This window comes from Megalobrama amblycephala, linkage group LG3 (genome assembly GCF_018812025.1).
Source record: "Megalobrama amblycephala isolate DHTTF-2021 linkage group LG3, ASM1881202v1, whole genome shotgun sequence".
In the NCBI taxonomy this organism is placed as follows: Eukaryota; Metazoa; Chordata; class Actinopteri; order Cypriniformes; family Xenocyprididae; genus Megalobrama; species Megalobrama amblycephala.
In genome coordinates this window covers 28,643,218-28,663,488 of record NC_063046.1, presented here as the reverse complement: position 1 = coordinate 28,663,488, position 20,271 = coordinate 28,643,218, and the positions used below count along the sequence as shown (strand labels likewise).

At 36.9% G+C, this 20,271-nt stretch overlaps 1 protein-coding gene across 5 annotated transcripts in view; it reads right to left on the bottom strand.

Moving 5' to 3' along the window:
- The window catches only part of ambra1a (autophagy/beclin-1 regulator 1a), a 104,291-nt gene that overhangs the window by 71,561 nt on the left and 12,459 nt on the right, over positions 1-20,271 (bottom strand). For 4 of the 5 annotated variants that reach the window (XM_048184884.1, XM_048184888.1, XM_048184886.1 and 1 more), the window contains exons 8-12: positions 18,777-18,863; positions 17,159-17,341; positions 14,896-14,970; positions 14,300-14,400; positions 2,668-2,778 (exon numbers count right to left, since the gene is read on the bottom strand). In XM_048184884.1, the coding sequence (XP_048040841.1) occupies positions 2,668-2,778; positions 14,300-14,400; positions 14,896-14,970; positions 17,159-17,341; positions 18,777-18,863 (557 nt within the window). The remainder of the gene's footprint in view (positions 1-2,667; positions 2,779-14,299; positions 14,401-14,895; positions 14,971-17,158; positions 17,342-18,776; positions 18,864-20,271) is intronic. The other variant, XM_048184887.1, reaches the window with a different exon arrangement.

Genomic DNA, 20,271 nt, shown 5'->3' with positions numbered 1-20,271 from the left:
TATTTAACTATGGCAAGATAAATTCAATTTTTCATTCGAGGGCACCTTTAATAATATTAATCAAAATGTAGGCATATCTTAGAAATTGATTATTTCTATATTATTAAGCTTATCTAACTGCATCCCATTACAGGTCAAAGTCCACTGAACGATTTATCCAAAACCAACATATTAGCCAATATCATGGACCAAAACATTCAATTAAACATTAATTTAAAACAAAAGATTAAACAACTAATTTAATGTTATAAATCAGTCTATTTAGAAATGTGTAAAATGTTATAAATTAGTCTAATAAAAAAAATTATTTAAATGAATTCATTACAAAATCGTTTGAAATGAATGAAGACTTGTTTCTTCCAGTGTTTTTAAACGAATCTCTTGAATGAATGATTTTTATTAATGAAATACATTTTAACAGCCACTGGTTGCCACCTACTGGCAGAACAGTCTAATAACATTAGTTTCAAAGGTCATTTACTCATTTTGATTATTGAAATCAGTGTTCGGACTATATATTGTTATTTGCAATACTTGCATTATTATTTAATGTTTGCAACACAGAAATAGCAATATTGTGTTGTTGAAAACACTTTGTGAAGCTGTTTAAAACATATAGCTTACATGACCACTGCTTTCAGCGGCAATGCAAAAGCAGGTTTAAATATTACGGTATGATCGTAATTTCAAAGGTTTAATAGACATAGCCGAATCGTTGTCATTTAGGAATAAGATCGAGTTCTTTTGATTAATCGTGCATATATAAGAGCTTATACCCGAAGTATTTTTGTATGCCATGTTTTAAACCAGACTTCAAAAGAAATTCACTATAGGTGGTATATCTGATCTCAACATTTTATGTATTTAGGGAATGATGGTCTGATCTTGTTCTGTCTTAAATCAGAAGATATTTTTTGGTAATACTTTACAATACGATTTCATTAACATTACTTAACCGCATTAGTTATCATGAACTTATAACAAACTGCACTTCTACAGCATTTATTAATCTTTGTTAATATTAATTTCAATATTTACTAATACATTATTAAAATCAAAAGTTGTATTTGTTAACATTAGCAAATGCAATTTGAACAAACAGCATTTTTTTAATAAATTACAGCAATGTATTGCACATTGCTAGTTCATGTTAGATAATACATTAAATAATGTTACCAAATAAAAACATTATTTTAAAATGTAACCTATTTTTTGTATAAATTTCAACAAGTACACAAAACGTATGACCACAATAACTTTTTGTTTGTTTGTTTATATAAATTGGGGTTTGACCTGTACTGTTATGCAGTTAGACTAGGTTACATTTGATTAATATTATTAAATTGTAAAGAAATTAAATATCCATCTTGGTCAAAAGAATTCCAGGCACAGTTCACCCTCAGCCAATAAGATTCCACATAGCATGTTCAATGATTTTTATTAATGAAATACATTTTAACAGCCACTGGTTGCCACCTACTGGCAGAACAGTCTAATAACATTAGTTTCAAAGGTCATTTACTCATTTTGATTCCCAATCCAATAGTCCTATAGTCCTAATAGAATCCAATAGTCATCTATTCTGATTGGTTGATAACTTTGGACAGCGTTTAATCCATAAGCAAATTAATTTCTAATGCAAGAGCACGGAGGAAATCGCGAGTGCGCAGGACACAGTTTGAGCGCGTACATGAAATATCTGAGCGAGAGGAGCGCGCATCCAGTTTTGTGCGAGAGCAAAGGAAATCCATGTGCGAGCGGAGAGATTCACGCTCGCGCATTACATGTATGTGCTCTCGTGTCACAATAATGTGCTCTCGTGTCACAATAATGTGCTCTCGACATTTGTTAGTAAAATAATGCCATATATATCTGGTTATGTGTACATACCCTGAGGGATGCTAACCTATGTTTTCTTGAGATTGAAGATTCTCACAGGCTGAACAGATGTTAGTGACTAAGTGCTGCCAGGTGTGAGATCAAGCCTAGATAGCAAGAATCACTCTGCAATCTTGTAATCAGCCCTGGGTAATCGCCAAGAGCTTCCAGTAACGCTCATCATGACAGAGAAAGAAAGAGAGAGGTAGGGAAGAAAATAACTCTAATATGTGACCAATTTCCTCTCCTGTCCATGGCATCTGCCCTCCATCAGCTGCACTCTTGTGCTCAGTGGAGTGCTCACTATTACCTTTCTCTACAGCTACTCTATCACGGTGCAGCCTTTCCCCTCACTACGATTTCTTCAGCACTGTGGGGTATTGAGGCATTTTGTGTTTCTGTTCAGGTGGATGGGCTCATGGCAAATATTAAGTCTCAGAAAGAACACATGCCTTTCTGGAAAATCCCACAGAAAACACCATTGAAAACAGGTTATTCTGGCAATTCAATCAGAATATAATTCAGGGAATCACAATCGCATTTTTTGTCGATTATTCTTGTTTAAATCTCTTAAGACTATGAAACATGCTGCCGCAAAATGGTGACTTAACATGTAAAGGGACCATTTTGAGAAATGGCTCATTCTAAGGTAATAAAAACATAACAGTTCATTATGTAAGGTCTTTAAACATAGTTATGTATATTATATTGCATTTCTGTCAATAGATCCTTCTAAAATTTACACATTGTACCTTTAATGGCTTTGATGCATTCCCTTCAACCACTCACCATTACTGATCTCGGGCAAGTCAAATTTGGTGAAGTCCCACCACTGCAGACGATAGGTTGTGTTAGCAATGTTGCTGGCTACTGCAGATTGACCATCTCCAATTACAGCACCTTTAAACACACACACACACACACACACACACAAAAAAAGTCAGTCGCATATTACTTATACAACAATTTAAAAAATCCTCAATCATTCAATATTTCCATGTAAATAGGTTGATAATGCACATTCCTTACACTACCGTTCAAATGTTTGGTTTCTAAATATATCATGGTTTCTAAAATAGAACATTTTAAATTGTAATAATACTTCACAATATTACTTTTTAACTAATAGAATGCAGCCTTGTTGAGCATAAGAGACTTAATTCAAAAATATTAATTGATCTTACTGACCCGAAACTTTTGAACGGTAGTGACCACAACAGCGGATTACAAGAACAAGGAAAATCTAACAGCATTCAACTGAAGAGATTGCTGTGTTTTGTTGCGGTTTACATAGAGTCTCAGAGTGCAACCCCAAGGTCTGAACACTCAAGCAAAACACAGGAAAATTAATAACATGGGCCCTACTAATACTGGTCAAACCCACTGTGCATATTCTTGTTAGGTTAGAGGATAGCAGATAAAAAAATAACAGACAAAAATCAGGCGAAAGTTTTGCATATATCCATATTTAATAAATCTACAAATCCGCTTCTGCATCTGATCTAGGCAATAAAAATAAAGCCTTGTTTTGCCTCAGGAATCTCTATCTGCGATAACTTCTTCCACTAAGAGTCCCTCAATGGTTATATTAACCATATTACACTCCGGGCACTTAGCAAATCAGACAACACACTCGCCACTGAATTTAATACAGGTCTCTGCCTGCAACATAACTCTTCTCTGAGGTAAACAAGGAAATGTCAGGCTGTCCTCTCCAGTGCTCAGCCTTGCCACCATAATTACAGAAGGGAAGAGGGAAGGCTTTGGCCAAACAGTACACTTAGAGGTCCATTTGCCAGTAGAGGGTCGATCCTGGGCCTGGCTAACAGATTAGATTTGCCTGTTATGACCTGAACTCAAGGAGACGTAATGCAGACATAAATATCTATTACGCAGCTTCCCCCTGCACTCTGCTGTCTGCCCATTATGGCCCACAGACACCCAGGTGCAGTAAGCTGGCATTCGGACCGGGCTTTCAGGAGCTGCTCTAACAGCCATGGGCTAATGAGCTGGAGAGCTTCCCTCACTATAAAAGAACCTTTGGGAAACAAAATAATATGGACTTTACACTAAACCTAACCTGAAATACAACACATCTAAGAGTGCTCTGTAGGAAAACAGAAAGTAGGCTGTGTGTAAATAAAAGCACATATCATATTACACTACTATTAAAAAGTGTGGTGTCTGTGATAATTTTAAATATTTTTCTCTTCTCTTTTATGTTTACAAAGGCTGTATTTATTTGATAATTGTAAAAACTGTAATACTGCAAAATATTATTACAATTTAAAATAACTGTTTTCTATTGAATATGTTTTAAATGTAATTTATTCCTGTGACCAAAGCTGAATTTTCAAGTCATTACTCCAGTCTTCAGTGTCACATGATCCTTCAGAAATCATTCTAATATGCTGATTTAGTGCTCAAGAAACATTTCTTATGATTGTCAATGTTGAAAACAGTTGTGCTGCTTGATATTTTAGCAGAAACTGTGATATATTTTTCACCAGGATTCTTTAATAATAGAAAATTCAAAGAACAGCATTTATTTGAAATCTAAATACTTCGTAACATTATAAATGTCTTTACTGTCACTTTTGATCAATTGAACGCATCTTGCTGAATAAAAGTATTCATTTCTTTCTTTCCTTTTTTTTTAAAGGTCCCGTTCTTCGTGATCCCATGTTTCAAACTTCAGTTAGTGTGTAATGTTGTTGTTAGAGTATAAATAAAATCTGTAAAATTTTAAAGCTCAAAGTTCAATGCCAAGCGAGATATTTTATTTAACAGAAGTCGCCTACATCGAACGGCCAGTTTGGACTACATCCCTCTACTTCCTTCTTTAATGACGTCACTAAAACAGTTTTTTGACTAACCTCCGCCCACAGGAATACACAAGAGTTGCGTTTGTAGAGTGTGTTTGTCGCCATGTCGTCGAAACGCTGTTATTTTCATCCCGCAGTCCAATCACCGGGTCTGATTCCGGCTCAAATTGATAGGGTAAAATTAAAGACATGTTTACAATAACACTGAGCGCATGCATCTCCACGTTATGGTAAGAGGCGTGACCTTTCCGGGCAAGATGCGCTAAACTGCTGTCGAATCACAACACAGGAACCGCTGGCACAATCAGAACTCGCTACGTATTTCTGAAGGAGGGACTTCATAGAACAAGGAAGTCATCAGCCCGTTTTTATGACAGTGGAAACAGCGGTATACAAGATAAGTAAATGATTTGAAAAATACTGTTTTTTTTTACACGCGAAACATGAACACATGTTATATTGCAACACGAAAAACACGAAAAACGGGACCTTTAAAGAAAATTTTACTTACCCCAAACTTTTGAATAGTGGTATAAGTTTTAGCCATAACAACAGAGACATTTTATGACAAAGTACAGAAAGACAGAATGATTGACAAAATGGAGATGAGAGTGTTCATTGAAACTGAATACTCAAAGTCTTTACACTCAATAGTGCAGGTCAACAACAGGGCAAATCACAAAAGAAACTGCAATAAAAAAAGTTCTTAATATGACAGGGACGTAAAAAACATCCATGTGAAACAAAGTCATCTTCAGAAAACAAAGGAGATAAAAATTAATTTTACTGTAACGTGGTTTAATTTTAGAGACAGTTTAGAGGAGTGGGGTGGAACAGATGAGGAACAGACAGTTTACAAGAATTAACTACACTTACGTGACAAATTTTTTACAAAAAAAAAAAAAAAAAAAAAAAAGCACTAGGATGAGGGTGAGGGATTAAGTATTTATCATCTGTCACAGTGCAGTTATGAGCTAAACCTTTTTCACAGCCATCGTTTTCCTCAGACGCACAACAAATTGCCTGAAAATTTTTTGGGGGTGCCGAGTGCTTGAGGAGAATTTTATAAAGGTAGACAGAGGCTGCAGAGACAATGGGGGACATATTCATTATCACAGTCATTTACACATTCACAGATTAAAAAGTAAAAAACAAAACAAAAAAAAACACCAAGAATGGAGAGGTATTTCAAAACACCCATTTCAAAAGAACCCATTTCACTGCAACACCATGACTGTAGGGACAGTTCACCCAAAAATATCCATCATTTACTCACCCTCATGTCACTTCAAACCTGCATGAATTTCTTTCTTTTGTGGAACAAAAAAGGTATTCTGAGAAAGGCATAAGAGGAAGATATATATAAGAAAATATTTTGATAGAATTGGGTGAACTATCCCCAACATTATACTGCTACTAATAATTCACATTATATTACAGTCAATGTGCTCACAGTTTTGAGATGTCAAAAATAAGCTAATCTGATATTTACACATTTGTTTGTCACTTGAGGCAATATGGATGCTATAATCATATTCAGTCACTGTAACAATTCCTTCGGAAGACATATTGCCACTCATTTGATAACGATAGGATTCAATTATTCAAAAACACTGCTTCGGTTTCGCCTTGTGGAGAGAGAAAATTAAATTGAGACTAACTGAAATTGAGCCAAATAAATAAAAAAAAGCATATGAGCAAATAGGAATATGTTAACACTATATTATGTATAGCAACATCAATGATACATTGTGTTTTAACAACAACAACGATACTCAAACATGCACTCAAATGGCCACATGTAATCTTATATCACTTTAATAAGTCTAATTTATAGAGGACTGCAAAGAGCAAAAGAGAGAAGAAGTATTTTCTAGGTGGTTACTCTGTCAGGTAGTGTTGCAGTACTCGAGACCGGTCTTAAGACCATTTTTTGAAGGTCCTGGTCTTGTCTTGGTCTCAGTCTAAAAGGACTCAGGATTTTAATTCAAGACCGGTCAAGATCACAACTGCGGGGATATTGCTAAATTGCCATTGCATTGTCTGATTTCTTTGTTAACATCATTAATTTGATTGGAGTTTTTCAATTAATTGGTAACAGCTCTATATATTGTCTTATTATTCTAATTGTAATTACTGATTAAAAATAAGAAATTTCTCAGACAGTAAATGTGGATCTTTCAGATGAATTTGAGGAGTGCTAGTCTGGTCTTGACTTGGTCTCAAAACACACTTGGTCTCGGTTTAGGTGGTCTTGACTACAACACTACGTGTCAGGTGTAGTTCAGAAAGGAGAGTCCGTCAGGTGGATGAACAGCAGACAAACCACCAGGACACACTGCCATAAACTCACTACCTATTAACCATTGCTCAAAAATTCATGTCACATTCTCTTATCCTGTTAGGATTCACTTGAATATTTTATGAATCTCAAAAAATATAGTGTCAGATGTTAAAATGGTTCTCTGTTAAACTAGGCAAATGCACTGGGGGAGAACTTGAAAGTTTGAATCATTAGTTTAACAGGTCTCAGAGTCTTGGCAGGATCAGCGCTTCCAGCCATGCTGGCTGATTAAACTTCTGCTCAAGACCAATTACAATCTCAGCACTCACAGGCAGTTAGCACTGAGGAGGTCAGGTCTGCACCTTTTCACACAGAGCAGGAAAGCTGTTACAACTATTAACTAGTCACCAATCCAGCTGGCTTGAGTACTGCAATGTTGTCTGGATACAGCTCAGCAGCCCAGTATGTCATAACGCTGTGTCATATGGAGAGATTTTGATTGCATGAACAACAGCCCTGACAAGCTGCATCCTCTTTCACTTTACCCAGAGGCTACCTCTCTCAAAAGGAGACAGTATCAAAGGGATGAAATGCAAATATCATTTGAAACTGAACTCTTTCCCCCCCCCAATTTGTCAGTTAATCAAACATGTTGTCTCTTCAATCTGGCAAATCATCATTTGCCCCTCAGCAAAGCTTTTACAGACAAAAGTTTTCTCTTTCAGTCTAAATGTATCCATCACATTTGTTTAAGCTGTCTCTATTTGATGATGTGATTTGACAGAGAATATTTTAATCATGTTCGGAATAGCCCACTAGTCAAAACATTTTTAAACAAATGCAGTAATTATGCAAAAAAAAAAAAAAAGAAAAAAGAAAAAAAAAGTATGCACTACAGTTCCAAAGTTTGGGTCTGGTAAGATCTTTTAATTCTCTCTTGTGATCACCAAGGCTGTATTTATTTGACCAAAAAATACAGTAAAAACAGTAATAGTGTGCAATACTATCACAATTTGAAATATATTTATATATTTTAAAATGTTATTTAATCCTGTGATGCAAAGCTGGATTTTCAGCATCATTACTCTAGGCTTCAGTGTCACATGATCCTTCAGAAATTATATTAATGTGCTGATTTGCTGCTCAAGAAACATTTATTATTATTATCAGTGTTGAAAACAGTTGTATGCAGTTTTTTCAGGATCATTTGATGAATAGAAAGTTTAAAAGAATAGCATTTATCTTTTGTAACATTATACACTACTATTCAAAAGTTTGAGGTCAGTAAGATTTTTTATTATTAAGAATATAATGCTTTTATTCAGGAAGGATGAATTACATTGATTCAAAAGTGACATTAAAGACAATGTTACAAAAGATTTCTATTTCAAATAAATTCTGTTTATTTGAACCTTCTATTCATCAAAGAATCTTGAAAAAAAAAGTACATAACTGTTTTCAACACTGATAATAATAAATGTTTCTTGAGCAGCAAATAAAAAAAAAAAGAATGATTTCTGAAGGATCATGTGACACTGAAGACTGGAGTAATGATGCTGAAAATTCAGCTTTGATCACAGGAATAAATTACATTTTACAATATATTCAAATAGAAAACAGTTATTTTAAATTGTAAAAATATTTATCATAAGCTAGTATTTTATTCCTTACATAGCTGTGGTTCTTCTCAACTGCATCTCAGACTCAGAATCCTCTTATACATATAGCAGGAAATAGTTAGGATAGGATATGTATAATAGGTAGGATAGGATATGTGACCCCTGACTTCTGAGTCTGTTGCTAATGTTAAAGAATAAAGAGCAGCTAAGGGGCATTACTGATGCTGCACCTCTCAAAAACGGGTCACTTCCTGGAGCTGCCCAGAAAGACAAAGACAAGAAACAAGAGAAAATGGGAGGGAGAGAAAAAGAGAGAGACCTCACCTGAACTCTCCATAGACTCAGCTGTGTTTTAAGAGCGGCTCTACTGAGTGTTTTTAAGGAACAATTACCCGAGGGAGTCTTTGTATGGCATGTGGTGCGTGCTAAATGAGGTCATCATAAGTGTCCCATACAATAACTAAATTTAGGACGACTACCAAGAAAAGCATGTTTCTTCATGAAAAAAAAAACTAATTATATCAGTGCTTTTCAAAATGGTTGAAATTTACTTCACACACCAAAACATAAATTACCAATCTGCCCATGCAGCAGAATTCAGTCATACGCTTCATATATACTCACCAGCCTCTTCAGCACTGACCCGACAGAGCAGAAAAGAGAGAGAGAGAGAAATTCTGGTGAAAGGACCATTCCATTAAAGATAATCGGGTCTGTGCTACAGTTTTTCATGCTCTGAAAAGTCCATATAAACTGGGTTTCTCTCTGACAATAAGAGCCTGAGGGATCTGTCAGGCCTGCAGCACTGGGTGGAGCAGGACTGAATGGATCAGAGCCGGGCTGAATTAGAGAGAGTCACTGTTCTCCACCACTACCCCTTCATTCATTACATACTCCATCCTAAGGCCCTCCAGCTCTGGCTTTATCATACTTCCTATCTGTAGTTTGTGTAGTACACACTTGTACACTACACACATATCCTATGCCTAAATTAAATCTGTTCATCATACAAATCAATCATCATGTCTCTTCAGAAAATCAGGACTAAACGTCTCAATTCATATGGATTAGTTTTACGATCTCTTTATGAACTTTTTGAAGAGTCAAAATGGTAGTTGCGTAGACTGTCAATAGAGGGACAGAAATCTCTCAGATTTCATTGAAAAGGTGCCATCGAACGTTTTTTTACAAGATGTAATATAAGTCTAAGGTGTCCCCTGAATGTGTCTGTGAAGTTTCAGCTCAAAATACCCCATAGATTTTTTTTTAATTAATTTTTTTAACTGCCTATTTTGGGGCATCATTAAATATGAGCCGATTTATGCTGTGCGGCCCCTTTAAATCTCCTGCTCTCTGCCCACGGAGCTCGCACTTGCCTTAAACAGTGCCTAAACAAAGTTTACACAGCTAATATAACCCTCAAATGGATCTTTACAAAGTGTTCGCCATGCATGCGGCATGCATGCGTCGGATTATGTGAGTATTGAATACTGTTATATTGTTTACATTGATTCTGAATGAATTTGAGGCTATGCTCCGTGGCTAATGGCTAATGCTACAATGTTGGAGAGAATTATAAAGAATGAAGTTGCGTTTATGAATTATACAGACTGCAAGTGTTTAAAAATGAAAATAGCTCTTGTCTCTGTGAATACAGTAAGAAACGATGGTAACTTTAACCATATTTAACAGTACATTAGCAACATGCTAACGAAACATTTAGAAAGACAATTTACAAATATCACTAAAAATATCATGATATCATGGATCATGTCAGTTATTATTGCTCCATCTGCCATTTTTCGCTATTGTTTTTGCTTGCTTACCTAGTCTGATGATTTGGTTGTGCACAGATCCAGACGTTAATACTGCCTGCCCTTGTCTAATGCCTTTCATAATGTTGGGAACATGGGCTGGCATATGCAAATATTGGGGGCGTACACCCCGACCGTTACGTAACAGTCGGTGTTACGTTGAGATTCGCCTGTTCTTCGGAGATCTTTATAAACAAATGAGATTTATATAAGAAGGAGGAAACAATGGAGTTTGAGACTCACTGTATGTCATTTCCATGTACTGAACTCTTGTTATTTAACTATGCCAAGATAAATTCAATTTTTCATTCGAGGGCACCTTTGAAACATCTTCATTTGTGTTTCGAAGATGAACCAAAGTCTTACAGGTTTGGAACAACATGAGGTTGAGTAAATGATAGATTTTTTATTTTTGGGAGAACTAACTCTTTTTAGGTAAAGCTGAAAAAATTTTCACTGTCTTATTCTGGTTTCAATGAGAAATGTAGTTTTAATGTAGGGTAGTTTGAAAATACACATTAGTCGAGTGACCACCAAAAGATCAAATTCTCAATGAAAACAAATATTGTTATTAAACAAGATACTTTCTAGTAGACAGACGACAAAGAAGAGGATAATCAAAAATAAAAATAAAAACAAATACAGCCCTCTGGTTGATTTAAATAACACAGAGCTGCCTGATACATGAGAGTCTGCTCTGTACAAAACTGCGGTGAAATCAAAAGTACTCAGAGTTCAACAATTACCAGGCCATATTTGGAGCACATCTAGTCTAACTTTTGACATTGAGCAATGAACTATCGTAGCTTATTTGTTCAAGATGTTCACGTTGACTACAGCGCTCGAAAAGAGTGATAGTGGGAAACGCCACTGAACCTGCATACATCTATGTTTGGTTCTGCATATGGCTGTGAGTCATTCTCAAGCTTGACCATTATTAAATCATGTTTGTTATGGGCTCACTAATGATCATAACATATACTCAAATACTATCTGTCATATCTGTATACTTAATCTATCAACTAAATTGGCTTCATATCTGCCTAAAATACCTTCAAGTCCAGACTCATTTAGACTGGGAAGAAAAACTGTTTCCTTTACCCAGTTGTGTGTGTGTGTATATATATATATATATATATATATATATATATATATATATATATATATATATATATATATATATATATATATATATATATATATATATATATATATATATATATATATATATATATATATATATACACATATATACACACATATATAGTACACTACAATAGTACACTACAATTGGAATTATTAGTGTTTAGTTTTAGTTTTGGATTAAAACATGTTAGACTTGAAATGAAAGTGCTATAATTTAATAATTACTTTGAAAAATGCTGGCCCTCCCCTAAAATTTCCATTTGGATAATCTGGCTCTCAAAAGAAAGTAATTGAAGAGCCCTGATCTCAGGGTAGAAAAATAAGTACACAGCAATAGCAGACAGAGAAAGTAAGAGAGAAATCCTGGGCATGTGAATAGTTGTGTCTAAATGTGTGTGTGTGTGTGCGCTCTGTACTGTGGAGCTTGTATAAAGTGGTCTAAGAGCAGTTAGAGAAGGAGAATGCTTGAAGGAGGGGGAATGTGTGCTGGTAATTGCCGTCAGTTTGGATATTTGCCCTGGAGTTCACAATAACAGTCCTCCTCTCTCATCTTGGAACAAGGGCCAATCATACCTCATGGCTATTCAACTACCCTCTGCATCACAATATAATAGGAGTCCACAAAACAACCCCTATAACTGAACTTTAATTTCAAGAGTGATTATAGGATGCTGGGTAAAGTAATTCTCTATTTAAAAATGAAGATATTAAATATGATTAGTTCACCCCAAGTGCACTTAACAATTAGTAAAAAAATAGATAAAGTAAAGATTTAAAGGTCCCGTTTTTCGTGGTTTTTTGAAGCTTTGATTGTGTTTATAGTGTGCAAAACACAGTATTTTTCACATAATTTACTTATCTGTATACCGCTGTTTCCACTGTCATAAAAACGGGCTGATGACTTCCTTGTTCTATGAAGTCCCTCCTTCAGAAATACGTAACGAGTTCTGATTGTGCCAGCGGTTCCTGTGTTGTGATTCGACAGCAGTTTAGCGCATCTTGCCCGGAAAGGTCACGCCTCTTACCATAACGTGGAGATGCAAGCGCTCAGTGTTATTGTAAACATGTCTTTAATTTTACCCTATCAATTTGAGCCGGAATCAGACCCGGTGATTGGACTGCGGGATGAAAATAACAGCGTTTCGACGACTTGGCGACAAACACACTCTACAAACGCAACTCTTGTGTATTCCTGTGGGCGGAGGTTAGTCAAAAAACTGTTTTAGTGACGTCATTAAAGAAGGAAGTAGAGGGATGTAGTCCGAACTGGCCGTTCGATGTAGGCGACTTCTGTTAAATAAAATATCTCGCTTGGCATTGAACTTTGAGCTTTAAAATTTTACAGATTTTATTTATACTCTAACAACAACATTACACACTAACTAAAGTTTGAAACATGGGATCACGAAGAACGGGACCTTTAACAATAGTTCACAGTTAATTTATGCACATAATTAATCTTGACACAGAAAAATCTGCCAGGTGACTGTAATAACTGTTTCAAATTTGAGGAGAGAGGAGAGGAGAGGAGAGGAGAGGAGAGGAGAGGAGAGGAGAGGAGAGGAGAGGAGAGGAGAGGAGAGGAGAGGAGAGAACGACTGCTGCTCTGTAAAGTGAACCCATGATGCCGTTTTCTGTGTGAGCTGGAGAGGTTTTGGAGAGGGGCATTTCTGAACCTCATATCACACACTGCAATTAGTGTGGGCTGAAGATGCCTCTCTGTGTGGGAGAGAGAGAGAATGCCGGTATGCAAAAGCGAGAAACAGTTCTGTGGATATTTGCATTGTTTTGAATTGGTGCAGGATATGTGGAGAGTGGGGCCGGTGAAGTAAGGGATGTCCACCCTCACAAGCACTCAAAAGATGGCTGATAAAAATTTGTAAAAATAACAACTGAAAATAACAACTGTGCTTGTTGTTTCCAAATTTTTTTTCTGCCTCCATAGTACATGTCTAGTAATTTACTATTCATTCACAACATCTGTTTGGTTCTTCCGCACTTCTGGAAGTTGTTGACTAAATGAAGAAAAGATGTTCAGCGGCATATCCGATGCAGCTGGCGTCAAGACTTTTTTTTTTTTTTTTTAAATAACCGTGAAATGAGGGCATACAGGTGTATCAAGATGTATATTTCAAGACAAAGGCTGTTTAGAAAGTTGCTTTCAAGTGTATTGATAGTAGGTTTGGTATAAGAGGAAGGCACATTTTGAGAAATACAAAACAACAGATGTTTGCATCAAGTGAAGAAGCCAGTGAGTGTTTGTTCTAAAAGGTTTTTTTTTTGTATGGTAAAAAAAAAAAAAAAAAAAAACAAGAATATCACAGTAGCTGAAACAAAATTTCTGCAGCTAACACATTGTTAATTGTTATTAAAATTCCCCCCAAAAAGTAGTTCATACGACTTAAGTTTTATATGGAACCTGAAACCCCTTGCTAATTATACATATTTGTGGCAACATGAATATGAACAGATGATGACAGAAATTTTTATTTTCAGTTGAACTACCCCTTTAATGCAAAAAAGTCTAAGCTAATATAACTACTGTTAAAGAGCCCCACTGAGAGCCCTCCTAGCCAAAATAGCAGGGAGAGTGGGCGAATTAGCACTCGTCATTGACCTGACACATGACATTATACAAACATTTTTGGCAAGTTTCATCCCTGACAAAGCCTTCAGTGAGTACCAGCCCATCTAATATTAGAAAACTCCTGTAACTTTAGAGGGCGAACATACCTGCGAGGACCCTATTGACGGATGAGTGTGTTGCCAGGCCTGGCTGCCCTCGCTCATGGAAGATTCCAGAATACGGCAAAAACTCCGGCAGGAGGAAGCGCCTTGGGAGAGATGAAGTGAAACAGAGGCAGTGTGAGAAAGAATGACGCGACATGTGAACACAAGATTTGATAGTTATGAGGCTGTATAACACATTCATCAGCATTACATGTATATTTCATTGAAATCTCAGTAAAACAATATATTCAGGATTTTTTGTTTTTTTTTCAGGATCAATTAAATGTAGCCTTGGTTATCATAAAACACTTCTTTCATTAACTTTATAAAACCTTACTGTCCCCCAAACTTTTGAACGGTAGTGTATAATTAATGTTTATTTATATTATTATTAAAGTACTGTGTCATTTCTCTCACGCAACTAGTATCAAAATCAATTGTGAGTCAAGTCTCCTGTGCAATTCGCCTGCAGAGTGCTATTTGTATGACACACACAGCACACTCTCAGATGGAAGGCAGTAGGCAGAGAGACAGCTCACAAGGTTTTGGAATGTGAATTCTGGTGTATTTGGCGTAAAACAGGCTAAAAGTGTTCCTACCTGGGTACAAAGCGACCAAGGGAGGGGGCAGACATGCGTGCGTTACGAGGAGCCCTATGTCTGCTTCCACTGTCCCTGTAAACAAACACACAGAATTGGTCTGCAATAATAGCAATTATCACTGGATCAATCATAACTTGCTTAAAATCATTGTCATTTTGTAAAGTTGAGTCAAAGTGTGAATACTAAACCAATCACAGTGCAATATCTCTGCAATCACTTTTTAGCTGAATGAAAACATCAGTACGATTACAATGTAAGAGTGGGAATGACTGATAAAGAACTGAAAGAAAAGAAAAAGTTTATGAAAAAAAATTATGGCAGACATAAATATTAATATGAAGGCTAACTGAAAGACTGATGGGTTTCATAAATATTCTGATGAATATGGATCTGTGGTCCCAGACTGCAGAGCTGAACGCTGAACTCTCCAGCCAGCGGGTGGAATTATTCATCAGCTCAGAGGAGGGCATCTAATCCGTGCCAAAAAAAGAAGAAAAAAAAAAAGAGAGAGAAAGAGAGGGAGAGAAGAGCTGCATGGTTTGGAGAGGAGAGAAGCACTGATATTCAACTAGTGGAGGGGTTGGGAAGAGGGAAAGAGAGACATTTTTTGGAGCATTAATGGTTCCATAAAAGGACCAATGACTAAAGCCCTGAGCACAGACTAGCTGGCTGCTTCCAAAAACACATTTTGCAAACAAATTAAAAGAGCATTTGCATATTAAATATATGAGTCTGGATTTCATAGCCGAGTCCCTAAAATAAGAGTATTGCTCAGGTTTTTAAATGGCTGATAATGATATTGAAATGGACATGTGATTTCATAACATGCTTGTTGAAAAAACAATGGATTATTCACCAAATCCAAAAAAACAATCCAAAAGCAACCCCCAATTTGTGCCAATCTGCCTTTGCAGAGTCTTATCCAGTGTTAGCTATAACAGGCATCTGTCATACACAGCCTGGATCCCTCCTACTCACATATCCCTTGGACTGCTATTTCATTAGAACTTATTATAATCATATTTAACAAATTAATCAATGTTATCATTAATACTATGTGGCTGGATAACATTTGTTAATTCATACTGTTCAAAAGTTTGGTGTCAGTAAGATTTTTTTTAGAGAAATTAATGTTTCCATAAATTAATTCAATCAGCAAGGAAGCATTAAATTAATCAAAATAGATAGGTTGCCATCATTGCATGAAAATATTCAAACTTAAGTTATTTGAAATTGTAATATTTTACAATATTACTGTTTTATATATACTTTTGATTAAACAAATGCAGTGGTAAAAGACTTCTTAAGAAAAGTCTTCTTGAAACATAAGAGACTATTTTCATAAACGTAAATAAATCTTACTGACCCCAAACATTTAGACACAAGTGTATTTATTTAAATATGTGGCAGCCCGATGAGGGGGCTTCCCCAGCTTGACACCCAAGGTTTGTTCCTCATCTACTTAAGCTGGGCACACATTTAACGACTAGCTAAAACATTCTAAGACTGTGCTCAACAACAACGCAGCGATTGTTTCCTGCGACTGAAGCAGATTTATATACTTACACATGGAATTTGAACACCGACTGTAATCGCAGACTGAACGCAACTGGCTCCGACTGGACGCGTTTGAGCGCGATCAGTCATAAGTATCAATTTACATTCATAAATCGGCCTTACAATCGTTAAGTGTGTGCGCGGCTTTAAACATCGTTGGGAGTTTTTTCTTGTCATGTCACCTTTGGCTTGATCACTGGGTGGTTTGGAAAGCACAATTATTAGTATACCTGCTTTGAAACAATATGTATTTTAAAAAGCACAACACAAATCATTTTAACTGAACTGAAAAAATAATAGGTGGAAAGAAAAATTTTCTGAATTCTAAACTAAAAATATGATTTCACAGTTGTCCAGCAGTTGAGAAAAAGAGCAACAAGCTCACAGCAGTACACTGCTACATCCCATCGGAATCAGTCAAAGTGCATTTCAAGCCAAGGCCAATGCTAATGCCAAACGCTATAAGAGGAGACGCCACAGGCAACCCAACAAACAAATTGTTGGCAAGCTCAATAAGTCAGTTGAAAAGCAAAAGTGATAACATTCTGGCATTCAGAGCCTGCCTTGTGTGTTTGTTGGGTTGCCTAGCAACAATACAAGGAAATAAATCCATAGAGATTTTTATAAGCGGATGAGAGCAGGTAACAACTCAGAAACAATTACTTGGCACAGGCTTTATGTGTCTGTGTGATTGTTTACTTACTCAAACTCCTCAAAATCAACTTCGCTGTTCTCCACACTGGGGGCGGGGCCAGGGGAGAGGCTATTGGCGTTAGAGGAGAGGGGTCGAGGTCTGCCGGGGGGACGGAGAGAGCGCTGCCGAATGCTGTCACGCCGAGACAAATACTGGATCATACGTTGTGCATAATATGCTGCAGGGGACAACCTACAAACACACAAACAACACAGATAGAAAACACAATGATGTCAGATATTCACTAGATAGATAACATGTCAAACAAGTCATTCCCCCGTTTTTATACCGATATACATTAATCAAATAAATACTTGTTTTAGGAGATACTCTAATACAAAATATGTGTGCTAATATTGGTATCTAATTATTTTGAATAATCTACCAAAACAGATACCGATACTTCAGCATCTTAAACCTATGAACTTTAGCTTTAACTACTTTAGTAACTTAATATTGTTATGTTTGCACTACTTTTGTACTACTTTAGTAACTTAATATTATGTTTTTTGTGTTTAATGAACATTTAAACATTTAAATTTTTTGCAGTAGTTCAGGACTGAAACCAATCACAGACTGTCTGTTGAATACATTCATGCAATGGCCAATCAGAGGCATTTAAGTTAGTCCATAAGACATCAGTATCGACAAACCAATCAAATGTTTTAAACAATTTTAAGAATTGCTGATAATAAATCCGCTTCTATTCTGCATTCAATTCAGCTACAATGACTCGCTGAATGAAGCCCTTAAAACTAAAATCCTTTTTGCAGGAAGAGCATCTGGAGTTTCGTTCTGTCTTGGACTAGTTGAGAGAGGAAGTCTGCCACCAGCTTGGAACAGATGAACTTTAATACTAAGAAAAACAAAGCTAAACTCCAAATAATCACCAAGGTGAGACAATGGTAACACATCCTCACCAGTCACAAAGACAATTACTTTCATTACGAAGCAAATGAAATCGAATATTCTCCCTCACAAACATACACAGAAACTTGGCAGGTTTTATAGAGTTCCTAAGGAACTGAGAATCAGCCAAAACAGTGGCAGTCTGTCTGAAAGAGCCTAAACGCACCAACACGCACACACACACACTGTTCATTGGCGTGTGTTTTAGACCAATATACAGGCAGACAGAGAGATCCGGGAAACAGCAGTGTCATATAGAGCCAATTACTTGAGCCTCTAAATGTGTTGGAGTCGGACTATCCCTCTGCTCGGATGGCTTCTAACACCAGGTACATTCTGCTCTGGGGGAAATGAGTCTGTTGTGGTAATTCACAGGTTAGAGGTGTGCGTCAGCCCATGTGTTTGCGCGAACCTGCCAGCGGGAGTCCGTGCTAACAATCTGTCTTGATCCAAGACCACAGCTGATTCCCTAGAGCTCAACAATGACTCACTAGCCATGAATTCACTTTATTATGAGCCTCGCTCACAGAGTCAGAGGATGCTGACAGGCTCTGTGTGTGCATGTTTGAATTAGGAGGACATTGGTGTGCTGGCAGGTCTGAAATGTCACACTGTCGTCCGACAGTGTGACACACACTCTTCCTCATTACCCAGACCTCACCGGCCAACCGGCATGACCACGAAATGCAGTTTACACAACACACACACAGTGAATCACCTGGCTGGGTCGGGGTAGATGGGGTGGTCTCGTGATCCAGAGACGTCATATCTGGAAAGAGACATCATGGATGACTCCAGCAGCCTCCTACAAAACAGAATTATATAGCTTTGTATGTTTGCTAATTGTAAAGACCTTCACTTCCTGTTCATATAAAGAATCTCGGGACAGGACGTCACACGAAAACGAAGACGACACATTTTCGTCCTATTTCCACTACTCTGTTTCTACAGTAACGCTCCCCACCAAGCGCCATCACAATCATTAAAAATCTCATTAAACTGCACAAGGACATTAGTATGCTCATTACCGACTGTTATGCAAAGGCTAAATTAATATAATGTGTAAGTAATGATGTGCACTCTGCCAGGCTTGGCTAGGAATCAGTTAATAACCCACTAAATTGGGGCATTTGTTAAGTTTGAGTTTGTACTATTCCTCATACAACAAAGAGTTCGCTGAAGGCCATTAAGAGAGGAGACCATGTCCTGCGGACGAAAACATGCTGCCTCCGACTGGCAGGGTACAAAGCTGGACGGACAGTTGTGTAGCAAGCAGGGCATTTTTATTCAGCATGAGTCAGTGTGATGTGTGTGTACGTGAATGTTTTTGGTGTGGGTGTGCTCAGCTCTTCATTAGAATGCCATCTTCTGCCCTTTGACTCGAAGCAAAAACAGAACGGATCGATTCTGACTCCTTTTCACGCAGTTTGCTTTGTTTGCTCCCTTTGACTCTTAAAGATCAAGATCTGCATTTTAACAGAGATGAGGCAAACTCTCGCACAAAAAACGCACAAAATAGTTCCAAAATTTGCAGTTCTTTTAATGCTGAGGTTGTTTTTAACTTGTTTTGTCTACAATAACCCACACAAGTGCAAAACGTGTAGCATGATTTGGTACTACCGTTTTGTTTCTGTTATACCGTTTGGTTTAAATATCAGAATATTTAGTCTCTGGGAATATGCTATTGTAAAGAGGCAACTATTATTAATTATACAATAATTATGTTACTTTCTATTTATTTTACAGTGAACAAGTTACTCTTGTTTCAGGTATGACACTATAGCAGGTAGTGATGAGAATTCGTTCTGAAACTTTGCACGATGCTCAAAGCCGTGAGTCAGTGACACTGAACATGAGTGGGACTCATGGGAGAACATCAAATGACAGTATTTCTTTCTTTTTTTTTGCTCTCCTGCATAAGTGATACTGTTTTTTGTTGCACAGCTTCGCCCTTAAAACACAACCAAATCACAGCACAACCATGCACATGGGACAGGCTGTTCAGCACCATGAGAGGAGGAGGTTGGTCGGTGTGTTAGAGTGCAAGTACATAATCAGAATAAAGGCCCATCGGCCACTCAATGTTAGAGACCGCCACATATGTGCAGTGTGATGAGCTACTGCCCCCTAAAGGACTAAAGCAGGCATTGCAGAAACCCTTGAGGGGCACAATCTGCAAATATTGTCCCACATTTTAGGTCAGATTCCTTACA